Here is a 27,688-nt window from a genome sequence, read left to right on the forward strand (position 1 = left end):
GTCCCCTGCATTGGCAGACGGATTCTTAACCACTGTGCCACCAGGGAAGTCCCTACAAAATTCTCTTAATGGAAAAAAATTCAGTTCCCTGGAAGACTGTAAAAGGCACCTGGAACAGTTCTTTGCTCAAAAAGATGAAAAGTTTTGAGGGACTTCGTTGGTGGTGCAGTGGTTAAGAATCTGCCTGCCAATGCAGGGGACACAGGTTCGATTCCTGGTCCAGGAAGATCTCACATGTCTCAGAGCAAGTAAGCCCATGCGCCACAACTACTGAGCCTGCGAGCCACAACTACTGAGCCCACAAGCCACAACTACTGAAGCCCGTGCCTAGAGCCCGTGCTCTGCAAAAAGAGAAGCCACCGCAATGAGAAACCCACGCACCACACAGAAGAGTAGCCCCCGCACGCCGCAACTAGAGAAAGCCCACGCACAGCAACGAAGACCCAATGCAGCCAAAAATTGAAAAAAAAAAGTTTTGGGAAGATAGAATTATGAAGTTGCCTGAAAAATGGCAGAAGGTAGTGGAACAAAAGGGTGAATACGTTGTTCAGTAAAGTTCTCGGTGAAAATGAAAAATGTGTCTTTTATTTTCACTTTAAAACTGAAGGCACTTTTTGGCCAACCGAATATTATTTGTAATGTCCTCCATGGGAACCAGCCATTTTGCAGGTGCATATGTATAGTATTGTTATGTTTTAATTCTATCTATAGGATGCTTGCTTATTCGACTGATAGGTTTCAGAAGTCTTTTGCAGTCTTTTACTTTTAACTTTTCTCTTTGTACCTGGAAGCAGATTAGTAAGGATAATCTACGGTTAGGTAGTTAAAATCAGTGAGGCATAAGTTAGCACATTCTATCAATGGACAGATTTTTTTTTTTTTTCTTAATTCCCATAGGCCCTAGTTACTGTTTAGGAGTGACTGAAGAGTAGTTTTGAAGGATGTGTGAAAAATATGCCCTTTAACCACCTCTGTCTCCTTCATTCTAATGTTTTATATATTTTTTTAGCATCTTTATTGGAGTGTAATTGCTTTACAATGGTGTGTTAGTTTCTGCTTCATAACAAAGTGAATCAGCTATATATATACATATATCCCCATATCTCCTCCCTCTTTCTTCTCCCTCCCACCTTCCCTATCCTACCCCTCTAGGTGGTCACAAAGCACCGAGCTGATCTCCCCATTCTAATATTTTAAATAATGTCTGGCAGCTTTCCTTTGATATATATCAGAACTTTTCTGCTGATTTATTATAATTCTTTATAATATATATTATTATAAAATATATTAGTATAATAAGATAATATATTTGTGCTGATTTTTTATAAGGTGATAGTGGGAGAGGGCTGCTTACCTCCTATTCATGAGCTTTTTAGGCAGCACATCCTAACTTGTCTCATTTAAGCATAGGAGCCTTTATGATCCTTATTGTGTATTAAACAGAACGGTGTGTCATCTAAGGCAAGGTCACCTAGGCTCTTCCATTCAAGGATGTGAGCCAAGGTTTGTGCAGTAAACTCAATGAAATAGAAGAGACTGTTGAAACAGTGACAGTCTGTTTTTATTTAGAATTACTGCCTTAGCAGTTTGGATTAAAAAACTAAAAATAGGGGGCTTCCGTGGTGGCGCAGTGGTTAAGAATCCTCCAGCCAACGCAGGGGACATGGGTTCGAGCCGTGGTCCGGGAAGATCCCACATGCTGCGGAGCAACTAATCCCGTGCATCATAACTACTGAGGTTGCGCTCTAGAGCCCGCAAGCCACAAATACTGAAGCCTGCGCGCCTAGAGCCTGTGCTCTGCAATGAGAGAAGCCACCGCAATGAGAAGCCCACACACCGCAAAGAAGAGCAGCCCCCGCTTGCTGCAACTAGAGAAAGCCCGGCAATGAAGACCCAACACAGCCATAAATAAATAAATAATAAATAAATAAAATCTATTTTAAAAAAAGGATTATTTTTTTAAAAACGACAATATAGACAGCATAGTCTGATGATTAGGAACACGGGCCGTGCAGTAAGAAAGACCTGTGTTTGAGTCAGGCTTAGCTACTTACAAACTATGAGACCTTATCTGTTTCTGTTTTCTCTTCTGTAAAAGGAGAATTATTTAAATTATTAAAGCCCTCCTTTAAAGGGCTTAAATGAAGTAATGCATTGTGAAGCACTTTAGCACAGTGCTTAGCAAATAATAAGACCTCATTGAGTGTTAGCAGCTGTTACTAATATTCCTATCTATTGGGTTTGTGTATACTGTTTTCAGTGTTCCTATTAGTTTCTTTAGTCAGTCTGTAACTATATCCTTTTTAAACTTTTGGCATCTTCTGAGTTACACTGGGTTGATTGACATATATGTCGGAAGAGTCTAGATCAGGAGTCAGAAACTACAGCTACTGCCTGGTTTTATAAATAAAGTTTTACTAGAACACAGCCACACCCTTTTGCTTACAACAGCAGAGTTGAGAAGTTAGCCCACGAAGTCTAAAATATTTACTGTCTGACCCTTTACAGAAAAAGTTTGCAGACTCCTGTTCTAAATCAAGAGTCCTTTTTTTTTTTTTTTAAGAAAAGTGAACCAGAAAGCAAGTTCTGGAAATCAAAAGGGAAGTAATTAAAATAGACTAGATTTAAATGGACCAGAAGGAATTAATCGTTTCAGGCTTTTAGGAATGGGATTCTTTAGCCTGGGGAATAGTGGGAAGAAGTCCGTTGACGTAGCTGATACGAGTTAGGTGAAAGAAAGTACCATTTGGAATTGGTTAGGCAATAACAGTGCTTACATGGTCTGTTGGGGCATTTCATAGTAGTGGGTAATAAGGGAGGTACAAAGGAGAGATTTGCTGCCAAGGAGTTTGCATTAAACCTGAAAAATAGTATGAATTGGTAGGTTACTCTAACAAGTGTATTAGAAGTGTGATCTACCTTTTTGACCGACCTTCTAGAGAAATGGAAATAAAAACAAAAATAAACAAATGGGACCTAATGAAACTTAAAAGCTTTTGCACAGCAAAGGAAACCATAAACAAGACGAAAAGACAACCCTCAGAATGGGAGAAAATATTTACAAATGAAGCAAGTGACAAAGGATTAATCTCCAAAATTTACAAGCAGCTCATGCAGCTCAATATCAAAAAAACAAACAACCCAATCCAAAAATGGGCAAAAGACCTAAATAGACATTTCTCCAAAGAAGATATACAGATTGCCAACAAACACATGAAAGGATGCTCAACATCACTAATCATTAGAGAAATGCAAATCAAAACTACAGTGAAGTATCACCTCACACCAGTCAGAATGGCCATCATCAAACAATCTACAAACAAATGCTGGAGAGGTTGTGGAGAAAAGGGAACCCTCTTGCACTGTTGGTGGGAATGTAGATTGATACAGCCACTGTGGAGAACAGTATGGAGGTTCCTTAAAAAACTACAAATAGAGCTACCATATGACCCAGCAATCCCACTAGTGGGCATATGCCCTGAGAAAACCATAATTCAAAAAGAGTCATATACCACAATGTTCATTGCAGCTCTATTTACAATAGCCATGACATGGAAGCAACCTAAGTGTCCATCAACAGATGAATGGATAAAGAAGATGTGGCACATATATACAATGGAATATTACTCAGCCATAAAAAGAAACGAAATTGAGTTATTTGTAGTGAGGTGGATGGACCTAGAGTCTGTCATACAGAGTGAAGTAAGTCAGAAAGAGAAAAACAAATACCGTATGCTAACACATATATATGGAATCTAAAAAAAAAAAAAGGTTATGAAGAACCTAGGGGCAGGACGGGAATAAAGACACAGACCTACTAGAGAATGGACTTGAGGACACGGGGAGGGGGAAGGGTAAGCTGGGACAAAGTGAGAGAGTGGCATGGACATATATACAACTATTAAATGTAAAATCGATAGCTAGTGGGAAGCAGCCTAGTAGCACAGGGAGATCAGCTCGGTGCTTTGTGACCACCTAGAGGGGCGGGATAGGGAGGGAGGGAGACGCAAGAGGGATGAGATTCGGGGATATATGTATATGTATAGCTGATTCACTTTGTTATAAAGCAGAAACCAACACAAAAAAAATAGAAGTGTGATCTGTGGACTCTTGTGGATCCCTGAGACCCTTTCAGGGAGTCTTGCGATGAAAGCTGTTTCATAGTAATACAAAGGCATTATTTTGCCTTTTTCCCTGTGTTGGCATTTGCACTGATGATCCAAAAACAGTGGGGAGTAAAACTGCTCTGATGCCTTGGTATGAATCAAAGCGGTGGCACCAAACTGTACTAGTAGTCATTGTATTCTTCATTGCCATACAGTTTAAACTTGCAGGTAAAAAAAAAAAAAAATCTAGTTTCACTTAAGAATGTTCTTGATGAAGCAGTAAAAATGAATTTTATTTAATCTTGGCCTTTCAGAACATGGGTTTTGAATATTTTGTGTGATAAAATGAGAAGGACTTATAAAGCACTTTTGCTACATGTTGAGCTACAATGGTTGTCTCAAGGAAAAGTGTAATCAAGCTACAAGCTACCTAGCTGCTTTCTTCATAGAACATTGATTTTACTTGTTACTTGGTGAAAGAATAATTAGGGACTTCCCTGGTGGTCCAGTGGTTAAGACTGTGCTCCCAATGCAGGGGGCACGGGTTTGATCCCTGGTCGGGGAACTAAGATCCCACATGCCGCACGGTGCAGTCTACAAAATTTAAAAAAAAAAAAAGAATAATCAGTGAACTATGATCTTTAGATTTGGGTATTTGGCAGACATATTCTTAAAATTTTTCAGGGAAAGCAACTGACTATATTTGTGCCCAGTGATAAAATTCGAATAAAAATTAAACCATGAGTTTGACAGCTTCCAGGACTTAAATATCAATACTTTTCTGATGAGATTAGTGGTAGTATTGACAAATGTGATTTTTTAAAATATATATTTTATAATGAACTGTGTCAGCATTTGAAATCTACATGACCTAGTGGACCAGAATTTTCCAGATGATCAATGCATGATGTAAAAAAAATCATGCTTGGGTAAAAGAGCCATTCAGAGTATAAGATAAACAATGGATTTTAAAGTAACAGTATGAAGTTTATTGATAAGGTTTCAAATTTCCCCTTGCAACTAACCTTTAGAAACGACTATGGTTTTTTTTTTAATTGACGTAAAATTCACGTAACAGAATTAACTATTTTAAGTTGTATAATTCTGTGGCATTTAGTACATTCACAGTGTTCTGCAACCACTACCTAAATCAAATTTCAGAACATTTTCATTACCCCAAAAGGAAACCTGTGCCCAGTAAGCAGTTGCTTCCCATTTCTCCATTTCCCAGCGCCTTGCAACCACTAGTCTCCTTTCTGTCTCCATGGATTTATCTATTTTGGATATTTCATATAAATGGAACCATCCAGTATGTGACTTTTTTTGTCTGTGTTCTTTCACTTAGCATGTTTTTGAGGTTCATCCATGTTGTATAATGTATCAGTACTTCATTCATTTTTGTGCCTGAATAATATATACCACATTTTGCTTATCCATTCATCAGTTCACATTCATGTGAACATTGGGGGTGGTTTCCACCTTTTTTGCTATTGTAAGTAGTACTGCTGCGAACATTTTGTACAGGTTTTTGTTTGAATACCTGTTTTTTTTTTTAATTTATTTTTTGTTTGTTTATTTTTGGCTGCGTTGGGTCTTCGTTGCTGCCCGCAGGCTTTCTCTAGTTGTGGTGAGTGGAGGATGGGGACGCTACTGTTCGTTGTGGTGTGTGGGCTTCTCACTGCGGTGGCTTCTCTTGTTGTGGAGCATGGGCTCTTGGCGCATGGGCTTCAGTAGTTGTGGCGTGTGGGCTCAATAGTTGTGGCTCGCAGGCTCTAGAGTGCAGGCTCAGTAGTTGGTGGCGCATGGGCTTAGTTGCTCTGTGTCATGTGAGATCTTCCCGGACCAGGGATCGAACCTGTGTCCCCTGCATTGGCAGGCAGATTCTTAACCACTACACCACCAGGGAAGTCCTGAATACCTGTTTTCCATTCTTTTAGTTATTTACCTATGAATGGAATTCCTGGGCCATATGATGATTCTATGTTTTTGATAATTCTAACTTTCTGAGGAACTACCAGACCATTTTCCAAAGCAGATGTCCCACTTTACATTCCTGCCAGCAGTATACTAGAATTACACTTTCTCCATATTCTCACCAACACTTATTTTCTGTCTTTTTGATTATAGTCATCCTGGGAGGTATGAATTGGTATCTCATTGTGGTTTTGGTTTGTATTTCTCTAATGACTAATGATGTTGAGCATCTTTTCGTGTGCTTTTTGGCCATTAGTATATTTTTTGGATAAATATCTATTCAAGTCCTTTGCCCACGTGTGTTGAGCTTTGAGTATATCAAAGATGAAGGTGTCCACAATTCTGACCAATTGAAAAGAGTATTAGAATACCTTTCTCTGGTATCAGTATGAACTCACGAGTTTTAATCTGTATACATGTTTTTGCACACATACACATATACAGATATAGACATGGACATGTGTTCGTACGCACATACATATATTTCTTGTTCTGAGAGGACACCACCATAGCGCAGCAAGCACATATGACACCAGTTCTTGGTTTCTAGGTGCCAGTATCCAGTAAAAGGAACCAGAGCTCCTTGGAGAAATGACTAGGGCAGAGAAAAAACTCACATGAATCTGAAATATCATGTGTAACCAGAAAGTAATGAAATGCTAAAAAAAAAAAAAGATGGAGAGTCAACTTGAAGGAGCTTCCAATGACCAAGTCTGGGACAGTTTGAAGAATAAAATAAGTAATGATAGTAAGGAACTATATAACCCATGGGATAAAATAAATATCCACAAGTCCGTACTGCTATAAATAAATACTTGAATAAGTAAATGGGGAAGAGGGGACAGCTGTTTATTCCAGTAAAATTCAAAATATATAAGAATGATGGAAACATTAGGCAAATGCTACAGTAATAATTGCTGCAGGCAAGAATTACCTGTAAGGACTTCCCTGGTGGTCCAGTGGTTAAGAATCTGTCTTGCAATGCAGGGGGTGCCCGTTCGATCCCTGGTCAGGGAACTAAGATCCCACATGCCGAGGGGCAACTAAGTCTGCACACCACAATTAGAGAGAAGGCCATGCACCACAATGAAGGGAAGAGCCCGCACTTCAATGAAAGAGCCTTTGTGCCACAGCTAAGACCCAACACAGCTAAAAAATAAATAAATATTAAAAACAAAGAAAAATTATCTATAGATGTTAAAATTAGTGGGTGGAAGTTTGATGCAAAATGGGATTTAGCATAACCTTCCAGTATTTCCCCATAATAATTTTTCAATGGAGAAACCTGGCAGACACCACCTCAGTCAAGTGATTAGAGTTAACATCACCCATAGTTCAACATATTGACATTATGTACTTCCTGACATGATACACTGAGAAGGCCACAACATCACTTTTGTGACATTGCCAAAAATACATAGGCTCAGTCTAATCATGTGAAAACATCAGGCAAACCCAAATTGAGATATATTTCACAAAAGAACTGGCCAGTACTCTTCAAAAATGTGAAGGTAAGAAAGACTAAATTAAACTGCCACATGTTAAAGGAGACCAAAGAGACATGACAACTAAATACTATGTGAGATTGTGGATTGTATCCTGGGTCTGAAAAGGATATTAGTAGGAAAACTAGTGAAATGTGCATAAGGCCTGTAGAATAGCTAATAGTATTGTATCAGCAATTCAGGGGACTTCTCTGGTGCCACAGTGGTTGGGAATCCACCTGCCAATGCAGGGGACACGAGTTCGATCCCTGGTCCAGGAAGATCCCACATGCTGTGGAGCAGCTAAGCCCATGTGCCACAACTACTGAGCCTGCACTCTAGAGCCCATGAACCACAACTACCAAGCCTGTGCGCCACAACTACTGAAGCCCACGCGCCTAGAGCCCGTGCTCTGCAACAAGAGAAGCCACCGCAGTGAGAAGCCTGCGCACTGCAACAAGAGTAGCCCCTGCTTGCTGCAACTAGAGAAAGCCAGTGCACAGCAACGAGGACCCAACAGAGCCAAAAATAAACAGAAATTTTAGAAAAACCAATATTCATTTCTTTGTTTCAGTAATGTTGTACCGTGGTTATGTAAGATGTCAACACTACAACTATACTTCAGTTAAAATTTAATTTTAAAATACTTCAATTTTAAAAATAATTTTTTAAAAAGATGTTAAAATTAGGGAGAACAGGATGAAGAGTATGTAGGGCTTCTCTGAACTATTGTTGCAACTTTCTGTAAGTTTAAAATCATTTCAAAGCTGAAAAAGTTTCTTTAAATAATGAATTCATTAAAGATTTTAAATTTTTAAAAAATGCCCTTCTTTTTCTAACTACTCATCTGTTTAAGACCAGATTTTTGGGGGGACTTCCCTGGTGGTCCAGTGGCTAAGACTGCACACTCCCAATGCAGGGGGCCTGGGTTTGATCCCTGGTCGGGGAACTAGATCCCACATGCCGCAACTAAGAAGTTCTCATGCTGCAATTAAAGATCCCACATTGCAGCAGCAAAGATCCCGCGTGTCTCAGCTAAGACCTGATGCAGACAAATAAGTAATAAATACTAAAAAAGTTTTTTTTCCTCCATATATATATATATATATATATATATATATATATATATACTTCAACTAAAACAACATCACAGCAGATTGAATGCAGCAGCAGACATGGGAATCCAGCTTTCTTTTTTGTTTTTAAAATTTTTTTTTGGTCTGCATTGGGTCTTCGTTGCTGCACACGGGCTTTCTCTAGTTGCAGCAAGTGGGGGCTACTCTTCTTGCAGTGCACGGGCTTCTCATTGCGGTGGCTTCTCTTGTGGAGCACAGGCTCTAGGCGCGTGAGCTTCAGTAGTTGTGGCGTGCGGGATTAGTTGCTCCGCGGCGTGGGAGATCTTCCTGGACCAGGGCTTGAACCCATGTCCCCTGCATTGGCAGGGATTCTTAACCACTGCACCACCAGGGAAGTCCTAATGAACTAATATTTTTAAAATTCTGTTTTAATTTCTAATACAGTGACTATTGATAGCTATAGACTACAAGCAAAAAATCTCTTTGGAGTCTTAATTTTTAGGAATGTCCTCTTAAAGGGATCCTGAGACCAAAAAGTTTTGAGAACTGGGAGAGTATGCCTAAGAGCTGCAACAAAGATCCAAAAACTCAAGGGCGCAAACAAGATAGAAAGTATTTCTTTCATGTAATTGCCCAAGGTGATTGGTTCTTGATGCTCTGTTGTTTTGTGTGGTAATTCAGGAACTCAGGTTCTTTTATACTAATTTTCCTGCTGATCCCTAGAACAATGGTTCTTATACTTTAGCATGCATCAGAGTCACCTGGAATGCTTGTTAAAACATAAAACACAGTCCCTAGTCTCTTTCCCCAGAATTTCTGATTCATGGGTTTGGAATGGGGCTCGAGAGTTTGTATATCCAACAAATTCCCAAGAGATGCTGATACCACTATCGGGGATCAACTTCTAGGGTACTGTCCTTGTCTGCAGGCTTGAAACTGTGTTGCAGCCAGCAGGAAGGGGAAAAAGCATGAAAGAGTTTGCCTACTTTTTATAGTTCTTGGGCTGAAAGCAGCACACATCACTTCCTCTTTATTTCATCGGCAAGGCAAGAATTTAGCCTAACAATCACCAAGGGAGGCTAGGAAATGTAGTGAGCTGAACAGCTAGGTAGCCAGTATTTCCATTACTATGGAAGGACGGGGGGATTAATTTTGATGGGCAGTGAGCAACAGTATCAAGACATTGGACTTGGATAGGACTAATTAACTAGGCAATATGTTTTGTCAGGTAAAGAACAGAAATTTACTTAGAAGTGTGGCAGGGGAAAGTCTAGGAGAGTAGTATATGTATATATAGAAGTGAAACTGTCTTTTGGAAGATTGGGACAGAGTAACTTGGTTAGGAGGGCAGAGTGGAGGGGGCCAGGTAGTAAGTAATAGTGGAAGGTATTGTACTGCAAGGCGGCTTATCAGATTTATATGATAAATTGATTCAGCAAGAAGCCAGCTGAGAAGCTGTTCTCTCCTGCTGTAAGGGTCTTAAGGTCCTTCTCTGTTGATGCTCTGTGTTGTTATTTTCCCACTCTAAATCTTAGTCACAGAAATCATTTTAGGGGCTCTTGGTGCCTTGGTGTTAATTACCCATATATGTGTATCTGATACATAATTTTCTCTAATGTGACCCCAGGGGGTGGCAGTTGCATGGTATATCCCCTTGCCTCCTTGACCTACAAACCCAAATGAAAAATGGGGAGCCAAAACTTAGCTGACCACCTAGAATAGCGTGGGGATATTGTATGGGGGTTGAGGCTTCTTGCTTTAGAAATGGGAAGATGTTTACATAGAGAATAATCATCAAAAGTCTCCATCTAGTAAGAAGGCTGAATAATCCTGAAATAGCAGAAATGAATCAGCTCTGCTGTTGAAGTTAAAATTGTGTAGCATTTGCTCAGTCTCATTTGCTCCATTGTCCACTACCAAAGTAGCATGCAAATGAAGGGCTCAGTTATTCACTTAACAGGTAATCATTGAGTGATTTTTTTTTAAGTGCCAGGAACTTATCTCAGAACTGGGGATATAGCAGTGAACAAAGTAGACAAATCCTTCACTCCATAGTGTTTATAAGTTAGTAGAGGAAGAAGGAAGACAATAACCAAATGCATGTCAGAAAAATAAATCAGGATTTGGGTGAAAGGGTTAATGTGCCTTTGTTTTCAATGTAGATCAATTTAAGTGGGACCCGTGATATTCTACCTAAGAATGGCTTAAGACAAGTTCTGTGTCATACATGTAAGTTTTGCACCTTTAATTTGTAGAAGTAAGTCTTGACTAACAGAAAGTTGATAAAAGTGAAATGTGATTTCTTTGGATCCCAGCTTCCTTCTTTGTAGGCTTGATGTTTTGTAACAGCTTTAGTGATATTTGTAGTAATCTGCCAGTGTCTTCTATAGTTGTGTCAGGTTTATTTCTAACCTATGGTTGATAATATTGCTAGATATATTGTAATATAATAAACATTTAAGGGTATGATCTGTCCTGTGTCTTTTTGTCTTATACAGAGATAAGGGTGGTCTCTCTTGGTTACCTGTTATCGAAACCTCCTTTTAATGAGAAATAGTTAATAGAGCTCAGATACGCACATTGATGCATACTCTTCTCAAGCCCTTGTCCACAGTCTTTTCTGTTGCATCAAATGTTGAATTCCAGAGGTTGTTACCTCTAGGACTGTATGGAAGCAACTTCTAAGATGATCCAATAAAATGGTACATTCAGAGATAATTTTACTCTTTGTAGCATCTAACATATTCTGTAGCCATTTTGTTTTTCCTTAAGGGCTTTTACCCCCATTTGAGGAATTCGTTTTGCAGTTTGGTTTGTATGTGTTTAAGTTCCTTTAGGGAACTAAAATAGAGAGGTTCCATCCTAGGGAAGTGTGGAGTTAATTGTTGGGAATAATTGGCAGTAGGAAGCATTAGATAGCTTGGAAGGAGCTCAGCTATCTGGTTTGCATTAGGGTAGTTTGGAGATGTGCAGAACAGAACCATTGCTCTGTGATCTTTGCCAGGACCTGGAAGTACAATTTGCTTCCAGTTTGGTGGAAGTCAAATGGCCATTCATTCAGCTTACATTTGCAAGTAGTGGGCATGAGCCTACTAATCTCAGAAGCTCCATTGAGATAGAATTTATCGGTATGGTTATGTTTATCCCTTTAAAGTAAAGAATTTTCATTACAGAAATTTTATTAGACCTACTCTTTGTGGAATAAATATCTAGCTAGGCTGCTACTTATAACATTCTCCCTTCTCTGTTATGAGTAATGTAGTATACAGAGCTATGAATATCCTTGAGGGATATTCTGGAGAAATTTTTGTGAAGCCAAAAACTTTTGTAAGACTCTCCTAAAGCTTACAAATCACTGCTGTTTCCCTTTCATGCCCACCTCCCAGCTCTTGTTTCCTCAAAGTGCGGTTACCCTCACAGTCCACTGAATTCAAATACCTCTGGTTTTACTAGTCTGATTATGAGAGTGTGTATATGGTAAATATTTAGTTGGTGTGTGTGCTACTACTTTCATATGTTGTACCTATGGCAGACAATAATTGAATAAAAGTCTTTACTGATGGAACAGAATGTTACAGTTGCAGCGAGCGGGGGCTACTCTTCCTTGCGGTGCGCGGGCTTCTCATCGTGATGGCTTCTCTTGTTGTGGAGCACGGGCTCTAGGCGCGCGGGCTTCAGTAGTTGTGGCACATAGGCTCAGTAGTTGTGGCTTGCGGGCTCTAGAGTGCAGGCTCAGTAGTTGTGGTGCATGGGCTTAGTTGTTCTGTGGCATGTGGGATCTTCCCAGACCAGGGCTCCAACCCGTGTCCCCTGCATTGGCAGGTGGATTCTTAGCCACTGTGCCACCAGGGAAGTCCCAGACAAGTTTATTTAGTCCAAGTCTCAATTACTTCTTTCACCGGATAGGGATAATGCGGACTTCATAGGAATGTTTTGAGAATTAAATGAAGTGTTGTTTCTGTGTTTCTTAGCCCACAGTTTTGATATTTAGCCTCGCTCAAATGTTATTGTCCTTTCTCCTATATCCCCTGCCCCTTTGCTCCCAGTACACACCATGTTACTTCTCTTCCTGTTGAAGTGCACTTTCCCCCAACTGTTTTCAGATTTGTGTGATGAATATATCACTCAAAAAATGATTTGTCTGAGAAGAGGCTCTCCTGAGTATGTGTGTATGAAATGTACCTAAGAGATCATGTTTTTCAGAGCAGTGTGAAAGATCACAACTGTTCAAAACTCTTCTTTCCTACCGCCCATTATTATTAGTGCCCTGGTATAAAACATGAAAAAAAAATTTGTTGTTTTCTTCTTTTAAGTATTATTTTTATAATATTCCTAAGGAAAGCCTACATTTTCTCTACTTTGCCCAAATAAAAATGGAGTGTTATAGATAAGCTCTGAAGGAGGTTGGAAAAATGTGGCTAACTCCTATTCCTTTATTTAATTATATACTCCCTAGGTTACTTACTTCCCTGTTTCTTTTGTGAAAGTTTAAGGCAGTCATTCTTCAACTATATAGAGTGATAATAATCACCAGGAAAATATGATAAAATGCAGATTCCTTGGCTCCTCACTGAGAAATTCCAGTTCATTACTTTGAAATGGCCCTGGGAGGATACATTTTAAACACATATCTGAAGTAATTCTGATGTAGGGTCTAAAATGATACTTAGAGAAACATGGATTTAAAGTAAAAGAAAAATGACAAAATTAAATTTATTGAGTTCCATCCATGAGTGACACATTGGTCTACATTACCCTCTTTAGCGATACTTCTCCAAACCTTCAAAAAAAACAAATTTTGGGACTTCCCTAGTGGCGCAGTGGTTAAGAATCTGCCTGCCAATGCCGGGGACACACGTTCTATCCCTGGTCTTGGAAGATCCACATGCCACAAAACAGCTAGGCCTGTGTGCCACAACTACTGAGCCTGCGCTCTAGAGGCTGCAAGCCACAACTACTGAAGCCCGCGTGCCACAACTCCTGAAGCCCGTGCGCCTAGCGCCTGTGCTCCGCAGCAAGAGAAGCGACCGCAACGAGAAGCCCATGCAACCACATAGAAGAGTAGCCCCCGCTCACTGCAACTAAAGAAAGCCTGCACGCAGCAATGAAGACCCAACGTTGCCAAAAATTAATTAATTAATTAAAAAAAATTTTTTTTGTTTGGTTTTCTAATATAGCATGGACCAATACTTTTGTACATATAGTGAGATGAATTACTGGAAAAGGGGGATAAAAAAAGATATCCAAATACAACCCCAGTATTTTGTATTGTTAGATTCAACAGGCATAAAATTACTCTGTCAAATTAAAATAAAAGTTTCTTAATGTTTACTCGCAACCTCTATGCTTAATCTTATTGCAGAGTGGTAACAAACAGTTCATGGACCAGCACCAGTCTGTGGACCACAGTTTGAGTAGCATTGCTCTTCAGAAAATGAAGATGAGTTTGTGTTAACTGGCAAGCTAGAAACCTAGTCTCTTCTACAAATCCCAGGAAGCCTGATTTCTTCATCTATAAAACTGAGACAGTTTTACTACTCTGCCTATCTTATATGGATGTTATCTTCATATAAAGTGTAATGTATGTAAAAGTACATTGCAAACTAAAAAAACTAATGTAAGTTACATTAATCATCAGAAACATTTATTGAACATTTATTATTGTTCAGGGACTTTTTCAGCAACTAGGGATATAGAGATACTACAAGGAGCTTACTATTCAGTTATATATTTGTCACATAAGGTTGGCAGTATGCTGAGCTGACAAAATTCCAGCTTCATAAACATTTTCCTAGACTTGTGCAGTCTTTTTCTGAACTCAAGTAGCATACTTATATTTTTTAAATATGTAAGTTTGGAATGTTTCTTTGTAATGCCTGAGATAAAAACTTTTTGAAAGTACGTAACATATTTCTCTAATAGATTGGAAACATTTTGGAGGCAGGCCCTCTTGAATTGAAGCTTCTTATCCTTCTCATGTATGGGTCCTGTGCTCTTAATCCTGGAGCAGATTACCCCTTCTCCCAACTGGCTCCCAGTCTCAGGCTTGCTGCCCAATACCATACCCTTTCTCTCCTCTGACTACCTCCTGTTCTTAGAGTGTTTGCAGAAGATAGAGTTCCTTTAACAGGAACTTTTGACTGCCTTTTATGAACAGGTTAGGTGCAAGAGATAAGAAAATGAATAATACATAAGGTTCCTGACTTCTGGGAGCTCACAGTTTTTTTTAAGGGAAAAGGACAAGTAATTCAATAATGAGACACGTACTGACATGTTCAAAATGGTTTGAGAACACATGGGAAGAAAAAACTGCCTAGGGGAACAGGGAAGTTTTCATAGATAGGATGACCATCTAATTTTGAGACACTGTTAAAGGTGAAAGGAATATTGTTAATCAGGAGGGGACACCAGGTATAAATTGGGACTGTCCCATGCAAACTAGGACATATTTCACCCTATTCATAAATGTCTCTATGTAGTCTTAAAGTAAGAGTTGGAGGATTTACTAGGGAAAGAAAATAGCACATAGAAAAGCTTGGAAGCAAGAAAGAATATGTAGGTGTGCCTAGCGCATGAGATACTTGAGGGCAGGAGTAGTAGAAGATAAGGTTGCAAAGGTAAATTTGGATGAGCTGATGTAGGGACCTGTGTGTTAGTGTTGTAGATAATGGGAAGTGTTTGATATTAAGGATGGGATGATAAGATTAGATTTTTTTTTTTAAGATCACTTTACTGGCTATATGGAAGATGAAGCGGGGGACACCTTAGATACTGAGACCACAAGATCTTTTAAAATATTTGCTATAGATTAAGAGAGAAAAGATGATATTCTGAATTACGGAATGGCAGGAAAGTTGGAAAGAATGGAGAGACTGCAGAGACATTTAGGTCTTTTAGAGATATTTAGACTTGCTGGGGGAAAAGGCACTTGCCTTCCAGGACACCAAGCTCTCCTGTTTTCTTCCTACCTCACAGACCACTCTTCAATCTTATTTGCTAGGTATTTTCTTCAATTTATAAATGTTGGAGTACCCCAGAGCTCAGCCCTCATACCATCTCTCTGTTTACATTCACTCCTTAAATGATTTTGTCTACCCCCGTGACTTTAAATTCTGTCTATGTGTTTATGACTCCTGAATATGTATCCTCAGCCAAACATTTCCTCTTAACTCTAGATTGTGTCTAATAGGCATTTCAAACTTAACATGTTAGAAATACACTTTTCGTTTTTCACTCTAAACATGCTGTTATTCACCATTTTCATAAAAGGCATCATCATTCATGATAAAGCCCTGGAGTCATCCTTGACTGCCTTCTTTTTCATACTTCACATCCAGTACACCAACATTTCTGTTGGCTCTTCTTTCAAGGTATATCCTGATACTTGGTTTGGCCGCAGGATTACCTCTCCTACCTCTTTTCTTGCCACTCTCCCTCTTGGATATGGCACTTCATCTTTACCTTTTTACTGTTTCTAGCATAATACTAAGCACCATTCTGTCTCAAGCAGCATTCTTGCTTTTTTCTGTACCAGTTATATTCTCTCCCATATATATGCATAGCTCACTTTCCACTTAAGTCAGGATTTAACTCAAATGTTATCTTTTTAGATAGGACTTTCCCAACTATGCTTTTTTATTTATTTATTTTTTTTGGCTGCATTGGGTCTTAGTTGCAGCACGCGGGATCTTTGTGGAGGCATGCAGGATCTTTCGTTGCGGTGCACCAGCGCTTTGTTTTGGCATGGGGGCTTCTCTCTGGTTGTGGCGCACAGGCTCAGTAGTTGTAGCACGAAGGCTTTCTAGTGGTGCTTGGGCTCTAGAGCACACAGGCTTAGTTGCCCTGAAGCATATGGGATCTTAGTTCCCCGACCAGAGATCGAACCCGAGTCCCCTGCACTGGAAGGTGGATTCTTAACCATTGGACCACCAGGGAAGTCCCCCAACTGTGCTTTTAAGAATAGTCTCTTCCCCTGATCTGATGCTCTATCCCCTTTTCATGCTTAAATATTTTCAAGGTACTTATCACTGCTTTACCTGCCCGTATTATTTGTTTATTGTTTCTTTTCCCCACTAGAATGTTAAGTCCATGAGTGCCTAGAAAATGCTAATAATAAATATTAGGCATTTCATAAATATTGTATTTCATGGAATCTAAGATGCCTTTGATATTTGTTTTTAAATTGAACTGTAGTTGATTTACAATGTTGTGTTACTTTCTGGTATACAGCAGAGTGATTCAGTTATACATATATATGTATTCTTTTTCATATTCTTTTCCATTATGGTTTATTACAGGATATTGAATATAGTTCCCTGTGCTATACAGTAGGACCTCGTTTATCTATTTTATTTAATTAATTTATTTTTAAAAATTTATTAATTTTATTTATTTTTGGTTGCATTGGGTCTTTGTTGCTGCGCACGGCTTTTCTCTAGCTGCGGCGAGCAGGGGCTACTCTTCGTTGCGGTGCATGGGCTTCTCATTGTGGTGACTTCTCTTGTTGCGGAGCACAGGCTGTAGGTGCACGGGCTCAGTAGTTGTGGCACTCGGGCTCAGTAGTTGTGGCGCACGGGCTTAGTTGCTCCAAGGCATGTGGGATCTTCCCGGACCAGGGCTCGAACCTGTGTCCCCTGCATAGGCAGGTGGATTCTTAACCACTGCGCCACCAGGGAAGCCCCTACCTATTTTATATATAATAGTTTGTATCTGCTAATCCCAAACTCCTAATCTCTCCCTCCCCCACCCCCTTTCCCCTTTGTTAACCATAAGTTTTCTATGTCTGTGAGTCTGTTTTCTGTTTTGTAAATAAGTTCATTTGTGTCATACTTTAGATTCCACATGTAAGTGATACCATATGGTATTTGTCTTTCTCTGACTTACTATCTCTAGGTCCATCCTTGTTGCTGCAAACGTGAAGATGCCATTGGTTTTAAGATGTGTCAGTATTTTATGAACCAATAAGGAAGAAGAAATACTGTCAGTTGTTAGATGCCATTGATTGTAAGATATGCCCTGATATCAGAGGTTAAAATAGAGGAAATTATGTATATTAGAATCTATGAAAAAATTATTTGAATGAAGTAGGAAGGAGTCATCTCACATGACTTTAGGGTTTCTAACTTGATTAAAGGAATGATGGTATCTATTATAAATATGGAATACAAGAGAAAGAATAAGATTGATAGAGGAAAGGATACCTCCTCACATTGTGTAACTCATGTGGCAGAAGCAAGAAGAATCTTGCAAGAAGTGGGAAGAAGTCAACTATCTAGTCTGAGACTTAGATTCGATTCTCTTTTTTTTTTTTGCGGTACGCGGGCCTCTCACTGTTGTGGCCCCTCCCATTGCGGAGCACAGGCTCTGGACACGCAGGCTCAGCGGCCATGGCTCACAGGCCCAGCCGCTCCGCCGCATGTGGGATCTTCCCGGACCAGACACAAACCCGTGTCCCCTGCATCGGCAGGCAGACTCTCAACCACTGCGCCACCAGGGAAGCCCTTAGATTCTATTCTTGAAGTCATCCATATCATAGCACTCTTATTACTAGGTCACTTCTTCTCTGAGGGTAAACACATCTCCAGATTTCTCAACTACTGTATGATCCTTGAATTCATCCTTGAATTACTTGTATTTCTTACTACTGTGTACATACTCAGTACTTCAGAACTGTTTGAATGATTTCAGGAAAATCTTCACTTGATCCCTTCATTGAGATGGAGGTTCTCATTTCCTCCAGCCTTCTTTCTGTGTTGTTGGATTGTCTGATTTGGAGTTATTTAAAATATTACATGGGCGTGAACAGGTCTTGGTAGACCTGTAGCTGATTGATGCCTCCCAGTGGCAGAAAGCAAACCAGGAATTGCCTCTTCTTAAAATGTTAGAAGGGGTGATGTTTCAGCACTTCCTGTTTATAATTGTCATAAGGATTTATTTACTAGGATTATCCCATTCTGAACCCCATAGACTTCTGTAGTCTGAATTCTCCCTCTATCACTTTTTTTCCTTTTTACCTTTTATTCAAGTCCTTTTTGGACTTGAATAGATGAATATAGTGGACTTGGTGATTAATCTTTACATATTTTATTAACATGAAAATTTTATCACTTGCAACGAGTTTTATTAGTGTCTACAGTTGAAAAGGGAATCTTTGTTCTATGAAAGGACACTGTAGCAAAGGCAAGCCAGAGCTATGTGTGTGTGTATATATATGTATATATATATATTATTTTATTTTATTATTTTTTGTGTGTGGTACGTGGGCCTCTCACTGTTGTGGCCTCTCCCGTTGCGGAGCACAGGCTCCGGATGCACAGGCTCAGCCGCCATGGCTCACGGGCCCAGCTGCTCCGCGGCACGTGGGATCTTCCCCGGCCAGGGCATGAACCCGTGTCCCCTGCATTGGCAGGCGGACTCTCAACCACTGCGCCACCAGGGAAGCCCCTATATATTTTTTTTAAGTTATATTTATAAAAATATTATAAAGCTACTGTTCCTTTTTAAATATAAAAGCAAGACATAAGGAGTCCAGATTTCTCATCTGATGTGTCTTTTTTCCAAGGCAGTTAGTAGGACCGTGATAACTAACGCGGAATGATCTCACTTTTCAGGTGGGACCCTGTCATCTACATGTAAAGAGCAACTTAATCCCTTACAGACCCAGCTGGTAACCATATCCACAGTATCGGGAAGTCTACATGCACTTCACCTTAATAGTGCTGCTCTATTGAATGTCACACACTGTCCGTATTAAATATATCCACATTACTGTTTTCTGTAGCCAGGTTAAAGGCCTCCTTTTGAAAAAGGAGTCTGTTCTGTTCGGCTTATCTTTTTTTTTTAAATTAAAACAATCTGTAAACTTTTCAATTTTTTAAAACTTTGAAAATGTTTAAATATGGAGAAAAAATGTGAAGAATAGTACAATGAAAAGCTATGTTACTATCTTGAGTCAACAGTGAATGTTTTGCCTCATTGATAGGTAGTAACATATACATATTTTTGCTGAATCATTTCAAAGTAAGCTTTAGACATTACCTCTGAATACTTAAGATTGAAGTGTTAGGCAGAATAATGCCCGTTCCCCCAAGATGTCTATCGCCTAATCCCCAGAACCAATGAATATGTTCAGTTTCATGGGAAAGGGAAATTAAGACAGCAGATGGCGTTAAGGTTGCTAATCAGCTAACCTTAAAATATGGATATTATTCTGGACTATCCAGGTGGGCCCAGTGTAATCACATGGATGCTTAAAATGGAAAAAGGCAAAAGAGAGAAAGATGGCAACATGAGGAGTGGGCCCAACATTGATGGCTTTGAAGATGGGGAAATGGCCACGAGCCAAGGAAAGCAGGTGGTCTCTAGCTGGAAAAGGCACAAAAATAGATACTCCTCTAGAGACTCCAGGAGAAATTAAAAGAGTCCCGGCTGATGCCCTGAATTTGGTCCAGTGAGACCCATTTCAGACTTCCGACTTCCAGACTGTAGGATAATAAATTTGTACTGTTCAAACCACTAAGTTTGTGGTAATTTGCTTCCCCAAACAAGAAAGACAATTTTCTATTCAACCACAATACCATTATGACACCTAACAAGATTAATAGTAATTCCCTAATATTATCTAATACCCAGTCCATTTGAAATTTCCCCAGTTGTTCCTCATAATATCTTTTTGTAGATTTTCTTTTTAAACCAAGATCTAGTCAAGTATCATACCTTGCATTTGGTATGTCTCTAAGTGTCTCTTAATTTAGAACAGTCTGCAGTGCCGCCCCCCCCCCTTTTTTTTTTTTTTTTGGCGGTTTGCGGGCCTCTCACTGTTGTGGCCTCTCCGGACGCGCAGGCTCAGCGGCCGTGGCTCACGGGCCCAGCCGCTCCGCGGCACGTGGGATCTTCCCGGACCAGGGCACAAACCCGTGTCCCCTGCATCGGCAGGCAGACTCTCAACCACTGCGCCACCAGGGAAGCCCTGCCGCCCCCCTTTTAATATCAACTTTTTAAGAGACCAGACTAGTCTATTTGCAACATGTTCTTCATTGTAGATTTGTTAGATTGTTTCCATATGGTATCATTTAGCTTGTTCTCGGACTCTGTATGTCCCGTAAACTGGACTTCAGTGTAAAGTTTATATGTTTTTGGCAAAAATACTCATGGAAGATGCTGTGTACTTCATAATGCATCACATCAGGAGGCACATAATATCTGATTGTCTCACTGTTTACACTGCCAAGTTTGGTCCCTGGGTTAAGGTGATAGCAAGATCCTTCTGTTGTTAAGGTGTGTTTTTCCCTTTGCAGTTAGTAGTCTTTGGTGTTGTTTTGTTTATTTTAAGCTGGGTGGCCTATCTGCTCTGAAAGGATACTGAGCTAGTTATTATGAAAATAAATTTTGAACTTCCAGACCATCGTTTTGACTCTGGAGTATAGCAGACCATATAACTAAAACCGTTTGCAATTCCATTGCAAAACACCACCTAGTGATGCTGGATAAAATATTGTAAAACAAACTTTTTTTTTTTGTTTTAAAACACATAGCTGAGCCTGAAAGAAGGAAGGAAAATTCTCAGGAACCACATGAATGAAAGGGAACTGAAAATGAGCAGTGTGCATGTGACTTAATGCTGTGGCAGTTCTGGGGGCTTTTCTAGTTTCAGTAACCAAAAGACTCGGTCTTTTTTTTTTTCTTGGCCGCACCGCGAGGCGTGCAGGGTATTAGTTCCCGACCGGGGGCCCCTGCAGTGGAAGTGCAGAGTCTTAACCACTGGACCACCAGGGAGGTCCCTAAAAGACTTGGTCTTAATGCTCATGAGGAGTCCATAGACAAAGTTTAGGCCTGTGTGGAACGGAGGTAGAGATGAGAATCCCCTTATAAAGCCAAGATCCTTAAAGACTCATGTTCAGGGAAGGGAGGTGACCATAAAAAATTCCATCCCCTAGTTCAAGGAAACAAGAAAACTTTTCGGTCTCAGCTTAGGCTTTGACTAGGGGTGGGTGGGAATCTCCCCTGAAAATTTAAGTATGAGGCTACTTTCATATGGATTTAAATTATTTTTGTCTGAGATCCCCAAGCTGAGAAATAAATATAAAAAATTATTCGGAATGCTTTATATCCTTGCAGTAACTGGCAGAAGCACGTGAAAAACTGCTCTGGAGGAACAGGTCCACAATGCAAACCACACAGGATTTCTACAGATAAAGTCCCAATGAAGACAAGGTGCTCTTAAAAAAAAGACAAAAAGCACAAGAAAACAATTCATTTACCATGAACAAGAGTCACAGATACAATAAGCAGCAGGAATTGAAAACTTCAGATAATAGAGCCATTGGCTATAGTCCATAAAATAAATGTATTTATTAAATACAAAGATTTGAGAAGAAAAAGTACTTTGGAGACAGATTTGAAAAAATATCTTGAATATCTTAAAAAGTACAGATTATGGTCTTCTATTCAGCAGGTATTTATCTAGTACATATTATGGGCCAGGCACTGAAAAAACTATCTCAAGGAGCTTATATTTTAGTGGGTGGGAAACAGACCAACATATATAAACATAATAGGCCAGGCAGTTGTAATTACCAAGAAGAAGAATAAAGTTTTATAAGGGGGTGACAGAGTAATGATGAAAGGTGCTGTGTTTTTATCTTTTGTTTGTTTTCCCTAATAGATGCATTAGGAAAAGGCTCCCTGAGATACGAAGGAAATAAGGGAACAAGCCACATGGCTATCAGGGGAGATCAAGGAGACTAAACTGACTGGAAAGGGAGTTTATGGGAGAGTATTGGGAGATACAAAGTCAGATGGTAGTGGGCCAGATTATGTAGGGCCTTATAGGCTATGATAAAGACTTGCAGTGCTGTTCTGGTTACTATTGCTGTGCAACAAGTTAGTTACCCCAAAACTTAGTAACTTAAAACAGCTGTTTTATTATGCTCTTGGATTCTGTGGGTCAGTAATTCATTCAGGTTGGGCACAGTGGTGATTGCTTGTTTCTGCTCTAGTGAATGGTGCTGTAGCTGGGAAGATGCAGAAGTGGGGAAGATGTATTAGTGGGGGGCTGGAATCATCTGAGGGTTCATTCACTTACATGTCTGGTGCCCTGGGCTGAGATGACTTGAAGAGTAGGCCTGTCAACTGAAGTGTCTACATGTGACTTCTCCCTGAGGCTTTGCTTCTTCACACTATGGCAGCCTCAAGGTAGTTGTACCTCTTAGAAAGCAGTTCGAACGGTCTCCAGACTTCAGTGTTCCAGAGGATAAGGCAAAAGCTGCATTGCTTTTTATAACCCAGTGGCAGAAGTCACCCAACATCACTTCTGCTATACTCTACAGGTTGAAGCAGTCATAAACCCACCTAGATTCAAGGGAAGGGGACACAGATTCCCCACCACCACCACCACCACCACCTCTTGATATGAGGAATTTCAAAGAATTTGGGGTGACAGTGTTTGTAAACCACTACAGATGCCATTAAAAAGCATTTTGAGCAAAGGAGTGATATGATCTCACTTAAATTTTAGAAAGATCACTCTTGTTTCTCTGTGGAACATAGACTGAGAAGGGCAAGAGCAGAAGCAGAGTTTAAAAAAGTTACAATAGTCTGGGCAGGAGATGACAATAGCATGGACTAGAATAATAACATGACAGTGGTGATAAGATGTCAGATTTGAAATATATTTGGAAAGGAGTACTGACAGAATTTACAGATGGAATGCATGTAGGGTGTGAGAAGGAGAAACCAAGAATGACTCCAAAGAGTTTGATTTAAGCAATTGGTTGAATGGCAGTGTCGTTTACTGAGGTGGGAAGCACTAGGGGAAGAAAAAGTTTTTATCCCAGGAGTTCAGAAATTCAGTTTTGGACATAAATTCATAAAATGCCTGTTAGACATCCAAATGGAGATAACAGGCAGTTGAATATATAAAGAGAATTTTAGAGGAGAGGTGAGGTCCAGGAATATAAATTTTGGAATTAGCATATAGTTGCTCTTTAAAGCCATAGGAATATATGAGATTATGTAGAGAGTGAGTGCAAATAAAGAAAAGGTACATGATTGAGCCCAAGGGCATGCATACAGTTAGAATTAGGAATATCAGTAGAAACTAGTGAAGGGGAGAGTAAGAATAAATGGTCATGAAGACATACAGATGGGGAAGTTCCCTGGAGGCCTAATGGTTAGGATTCTGGTCTTTCACTGCGGTGGCATGGATTCATTTCCCTGGTTGGGGAACTGAGACGTGCGGCCAAAAAAAAAAAAAAGACATTACAGATGGCCAACAGGTACATGAAAAGGTGTTCATCATCACTAATCATCAGGGAAATGCAAATCAAAACCACAGTGAGGGTTTCCCTGGTGACGCAGTGGTTAAGAATCTGCCTGCCAATGCAGGGGACACGGATTCGAGCCCTGGTCCAGGAAGATCCCACATGCCTTGGAGCAACTAAGCCCGTGCGCCACAACTACTGAGCCTGCGCTCTGGAGCCCGTAAGCCACAACTACTGAGCCCTCATGCCACAACTACTGAAGCCCGCAAGCCTAGAGCCCGTGCTCCGCAACAAGAGAAGCCACCACAGTGAGAAGCCCACGCACCGCAACGAAGAGTAGCCCCCGCTCGCTGCAGCTAGAGAAAGCCCACGCAGAGCAACGAAGACCCAACACAACCAAAAATAAATTAAAAACAAAAAAAAACCCAAAAAATAACAGTGAGTTATCTCCTCACACTTGTTAGAATGGCTGTTATCAAAAAGACAAGAAGTTAGTGTTGGCGAGGATGGGGAAGTGGGAATCCTTGTGCACGGTTGGTGGTAATGTAAATTGGTGCAGCCATTTTGAAAAACAGTATGGAGGTTCCTCAAAAAAATTAAAACTAGAACTACCATATGATCCAACAGCTCCACTTGTGGATATTTATCTAAAGGAAACAAAAACACTAACTTGAAAAGATAATGTACCTTCATGTTTTTTGTGGCAGTATTTACAATAGCCAAGACATGGAAGCAACCTGAGTGTCCATCAGTGGATGAATAGGTAAAGAAAATGTGATATATATGTGTATACACACACACACACAAAGTGGATTAGTCATTAAAAAGAAGGAAATCTTGCTATTTGTGACAACATGGATGGACCTTGAGGGCATTATGCTAAGTGAAATAAGTGAAACAGAGAAAGACAAATACTGTATGATCTTATATGTTGAATGTAAACAAAACAAAACAAAACAAAAAACCCCAACTCATGGATACAGAGGGCAGATTGGTGGTTGCCAGGGCGGCTGGGGGGAAATGGAGCAAAAATGGGTGACGGTGGTCAAAAGGTACAAACTTCCAGTTATAAAATAAATCATGGAGGTGTAATGTACAGCATGGTGACTATAGTTAATAACACTTTTTCTAAAAATTGAAGTATAGTTGATTTACAATATTGTGTTTCAGGTGTACAGCAAAGTGATTCAGTTACATATATACTTTCAGATTATTTTGCATTACAGTTTATTATAAGATACTGAATATAGTTCTGTGCTATACAGTAAATCCTTGTTGCTTATCTGTTTTACCTATAGTAGAACAATGTATATAGTTTTCAGACAAAATAAGCTTTGAGACCATAATTAGGGGAACTTTTTAAGATACAAATAAATATAAATTGTAAAGGAGAACATTGATAAAGGAAATTTAAAATGACTGAAAAAGTCTTTATTTCATCTTTGTTTTTAAATGGTATTTTTTTGATAGGTATGGTATTTTAGATTGTCAGATTTTTTTCTTTCAGTATTTTAAGGATGTTGCTGTCTTCTCTTTTGCATTGTTTCCAGCAAGAAATTTGATGTTATCCTTATCTTTACATGTAATCATGTGTTTTTTTTGATGTGGACCATTTTTTTTAAGTCTTTATTGAATTTGTTACAATATTGCTTGTTTTTTTATTGTTTTTGTTTGTTTGTTTATACTGAAGGTTCTTATTAGTCATCAATTTTATACACATCAGTGTATACATGTCAATCCCAATCACCCAATTCAGCACACCACCATCCCCACCCCACCACGGCTTCCCCCCTTGGTGTCCAAACGTTTGTTCTCTACATCTGTGTCTCAACTTCTGCCCTGCAAACCGGTTCATCTGTACCATTTTTCTAGGTTCCGCATAAATGCGTTAATATACGATATTTGTCTTTCTCTTTCTGACTTACTTCACTCTGTATGACAGTCTCTAGATCCATCCACGTCTCAACAAATGACTCAATTTCGTTCCTTTTTATGGCTGAGTAATATTCTATTGTATATATGTACCACTACTTATTTGCTTCTGTTTTATGTTTTGTTTTTTTGGCCGTGAGGCATGTGGGATCTTAGCTCCCAGACCAGGGATCAAACCCACACCCCCTGCATTGGAAGGCAAAGGCTTAACCACTGGACAGCTAAGGAAGTCCCTTTATAGTAGTTTTGAGCAATTTGATTATGACGTCCCTTGGTGTAGTTTTTATCATGTTTCTTGTGCTTCGGGTTTGTTGAAGTTCTTGGATTTGTAGGTTTATAGTTTTCATCATTTATTCATTTTGACTGTTATTTCTTTTCTTCTCTTTATTCTTCTTTTGGCTGTGTTGGGTCTTAGTTGCTGCGCACGGGCTTTCTCTAGTTGTGGCGAGCAGGAGCTACTCTTTTTTTTTTTTTTGTGGTACGCAGGCCTCTCTCACTGTTGTGGCCTCTCCCGTTGCGGAGCATCGGCAGCCATCTTTCTGCAGTTCTTACTTCTATGGTACTCTGTCCTTTTTGAAATCTAGCTCCCTTAGTCTCACTATACGCTTACACCCTCATCTCCCTCTCTTTGTTTTTTGTTTGTTTGTTTGTTTGTTTTGCAATATGTTGGCCTCTCACTGTTGTGGCCTCTCCCGTTGCGGAGCACAGGCTCCAGATGACGCGCAGGCTCAGCGGCCGTGGCTCACGGGCCCAGCCACTCTGCAGCATGTGGGATCTTCCCGGACCGGGGCACGAACCCGTGTCCCCGCATCGGCAGGCGGACTCTCAACCACTGCGCCACCAGGGAAGCCCCATCGCCCTCTCTTGAACTCAGGAGTCTGCCTGGCTCTGCCTCATTTCCCCCTCCCCACATTATGTCCTAGAAACTCTCCTATGGCAGAGTTCCCTGGCAGTCCAGTGGTTAAGACTCTGCGCTTCCACTGCGGGGGGTGCGGGTTCCATTCCTGGTCAGGGAACTATGATCCCACGTGCCATGAAGCCAAAAAATAAATAAATAAAAGGGTTTTTTTTAAAAAAAAAAAAAAGTAACTCTCCTATGGCAAAAACGAGTGCAGTTGTAGAGCTCACCTCATTTGTTTCCTGTCCCTCTGGGATCACTATCCTTTGTTGCCTGATGTCCAGTGTCTTGAAAACCTTGTTTCATGTATTTTGTCTGGAGGTTTTTTGTTATTTCAGGTGAGAGGGCAAATCTGTCCTGTGTTACAGAATCTTGGCCAGAAGTGGAAATCACAGCATTGGTTTAAACATCAACATATTGGTGCCTAAATGTTGAATTGGAGAATGATTACTGAATCAAATATTTTTGCTGTGGAGTTCTACACAGCAGTTAAAACAAATGAATTGGTGCTTCATGTATTTACTTGGATAAATTTTAAATATTAAAAAATTAAACATTGAAAAGCAAAATGAAAAAGGATACATACAAGAGCTACTTTTTTTTTTTTTTTGGCTTTGCCGGGTCTTAGTTCAATATGCGGGAATCTCTTAGCTGCGGCATGTGGAATCCCAGCTGCAGCATGTGGGATCTAGTTCCCTGACCAGGGATCAAACCCAGGTCCCCTGCACTGGGAGCGCGGAGCCCTAGCCACTGGACGGCCAGGGAAGTCTCCCAAGAGCTACTTTTAAAAATACATGAACTAGGGAATTGTTTAGGTGTGGTGCGGCCTAAACAGACAAACAAATAAATAAATAAATACTATACTATGTACTATTTATGGATACATATATATGTAATAGAATGATAACAAATCCATCATAATGCCTTTCTCTGGGAAGGGAAGAAGGGAGGATAGAGA

At 39.9% G+C, this 27,688-nt stretch overlaps 1 protein-coding gene across 5 annotated transcripts in view; it reads left to right on the forward strand.

The window, feature by feature from the left end:
* The window catches only part of GATAD2B (GATA zinc finger domain containing 2B), an 83,972-nt gene that overhangs the window by 33,031 nt on the left and 23,253 nt on the right, over nucleotides 1-27,688 (forward strand). Inside the window, exon 2 of one of the 5 annotated variants that reach the window (XM_019919296.3) lies at nucleotides 10,803-10,869. The exons of 3 other annotated variants lie outside the window; for them this stretch is intronic. In XM_019919296.3, coding sequence (XP_019774855.1) covers nucleotides 10,868-10,869 — 2 coding nt within the window. In that variant the 5' untranslated portion in view covers nucleotides 10,803-10,867. Of the gene's footprint in view, nucleotides 1-10,802; nucleotides 10,870-22,142; nucleotides 24,664-27,688 lie in introns of those variants that run through there. One more of the 5 variants, XM_073807200.1, reaches the window with a different exon arrangement.

Source organism: Tursiops truncatus, chromosome 1 (genome assembly GCF_011762595.2).
Source record: "Tursiops truncatus isolate mTurTru1 chromosome 1, mTurTru1.mat.Y, whole genome shotgun sequence".
In the NCBI taxonomy this organism is placed as follows: domain Eukaryota; kingdom Metazoa; phylum Chordata; class Mammalia; order Artiodactyla; family Delphinidae; genus Tursiops; species Tursiops truncatus.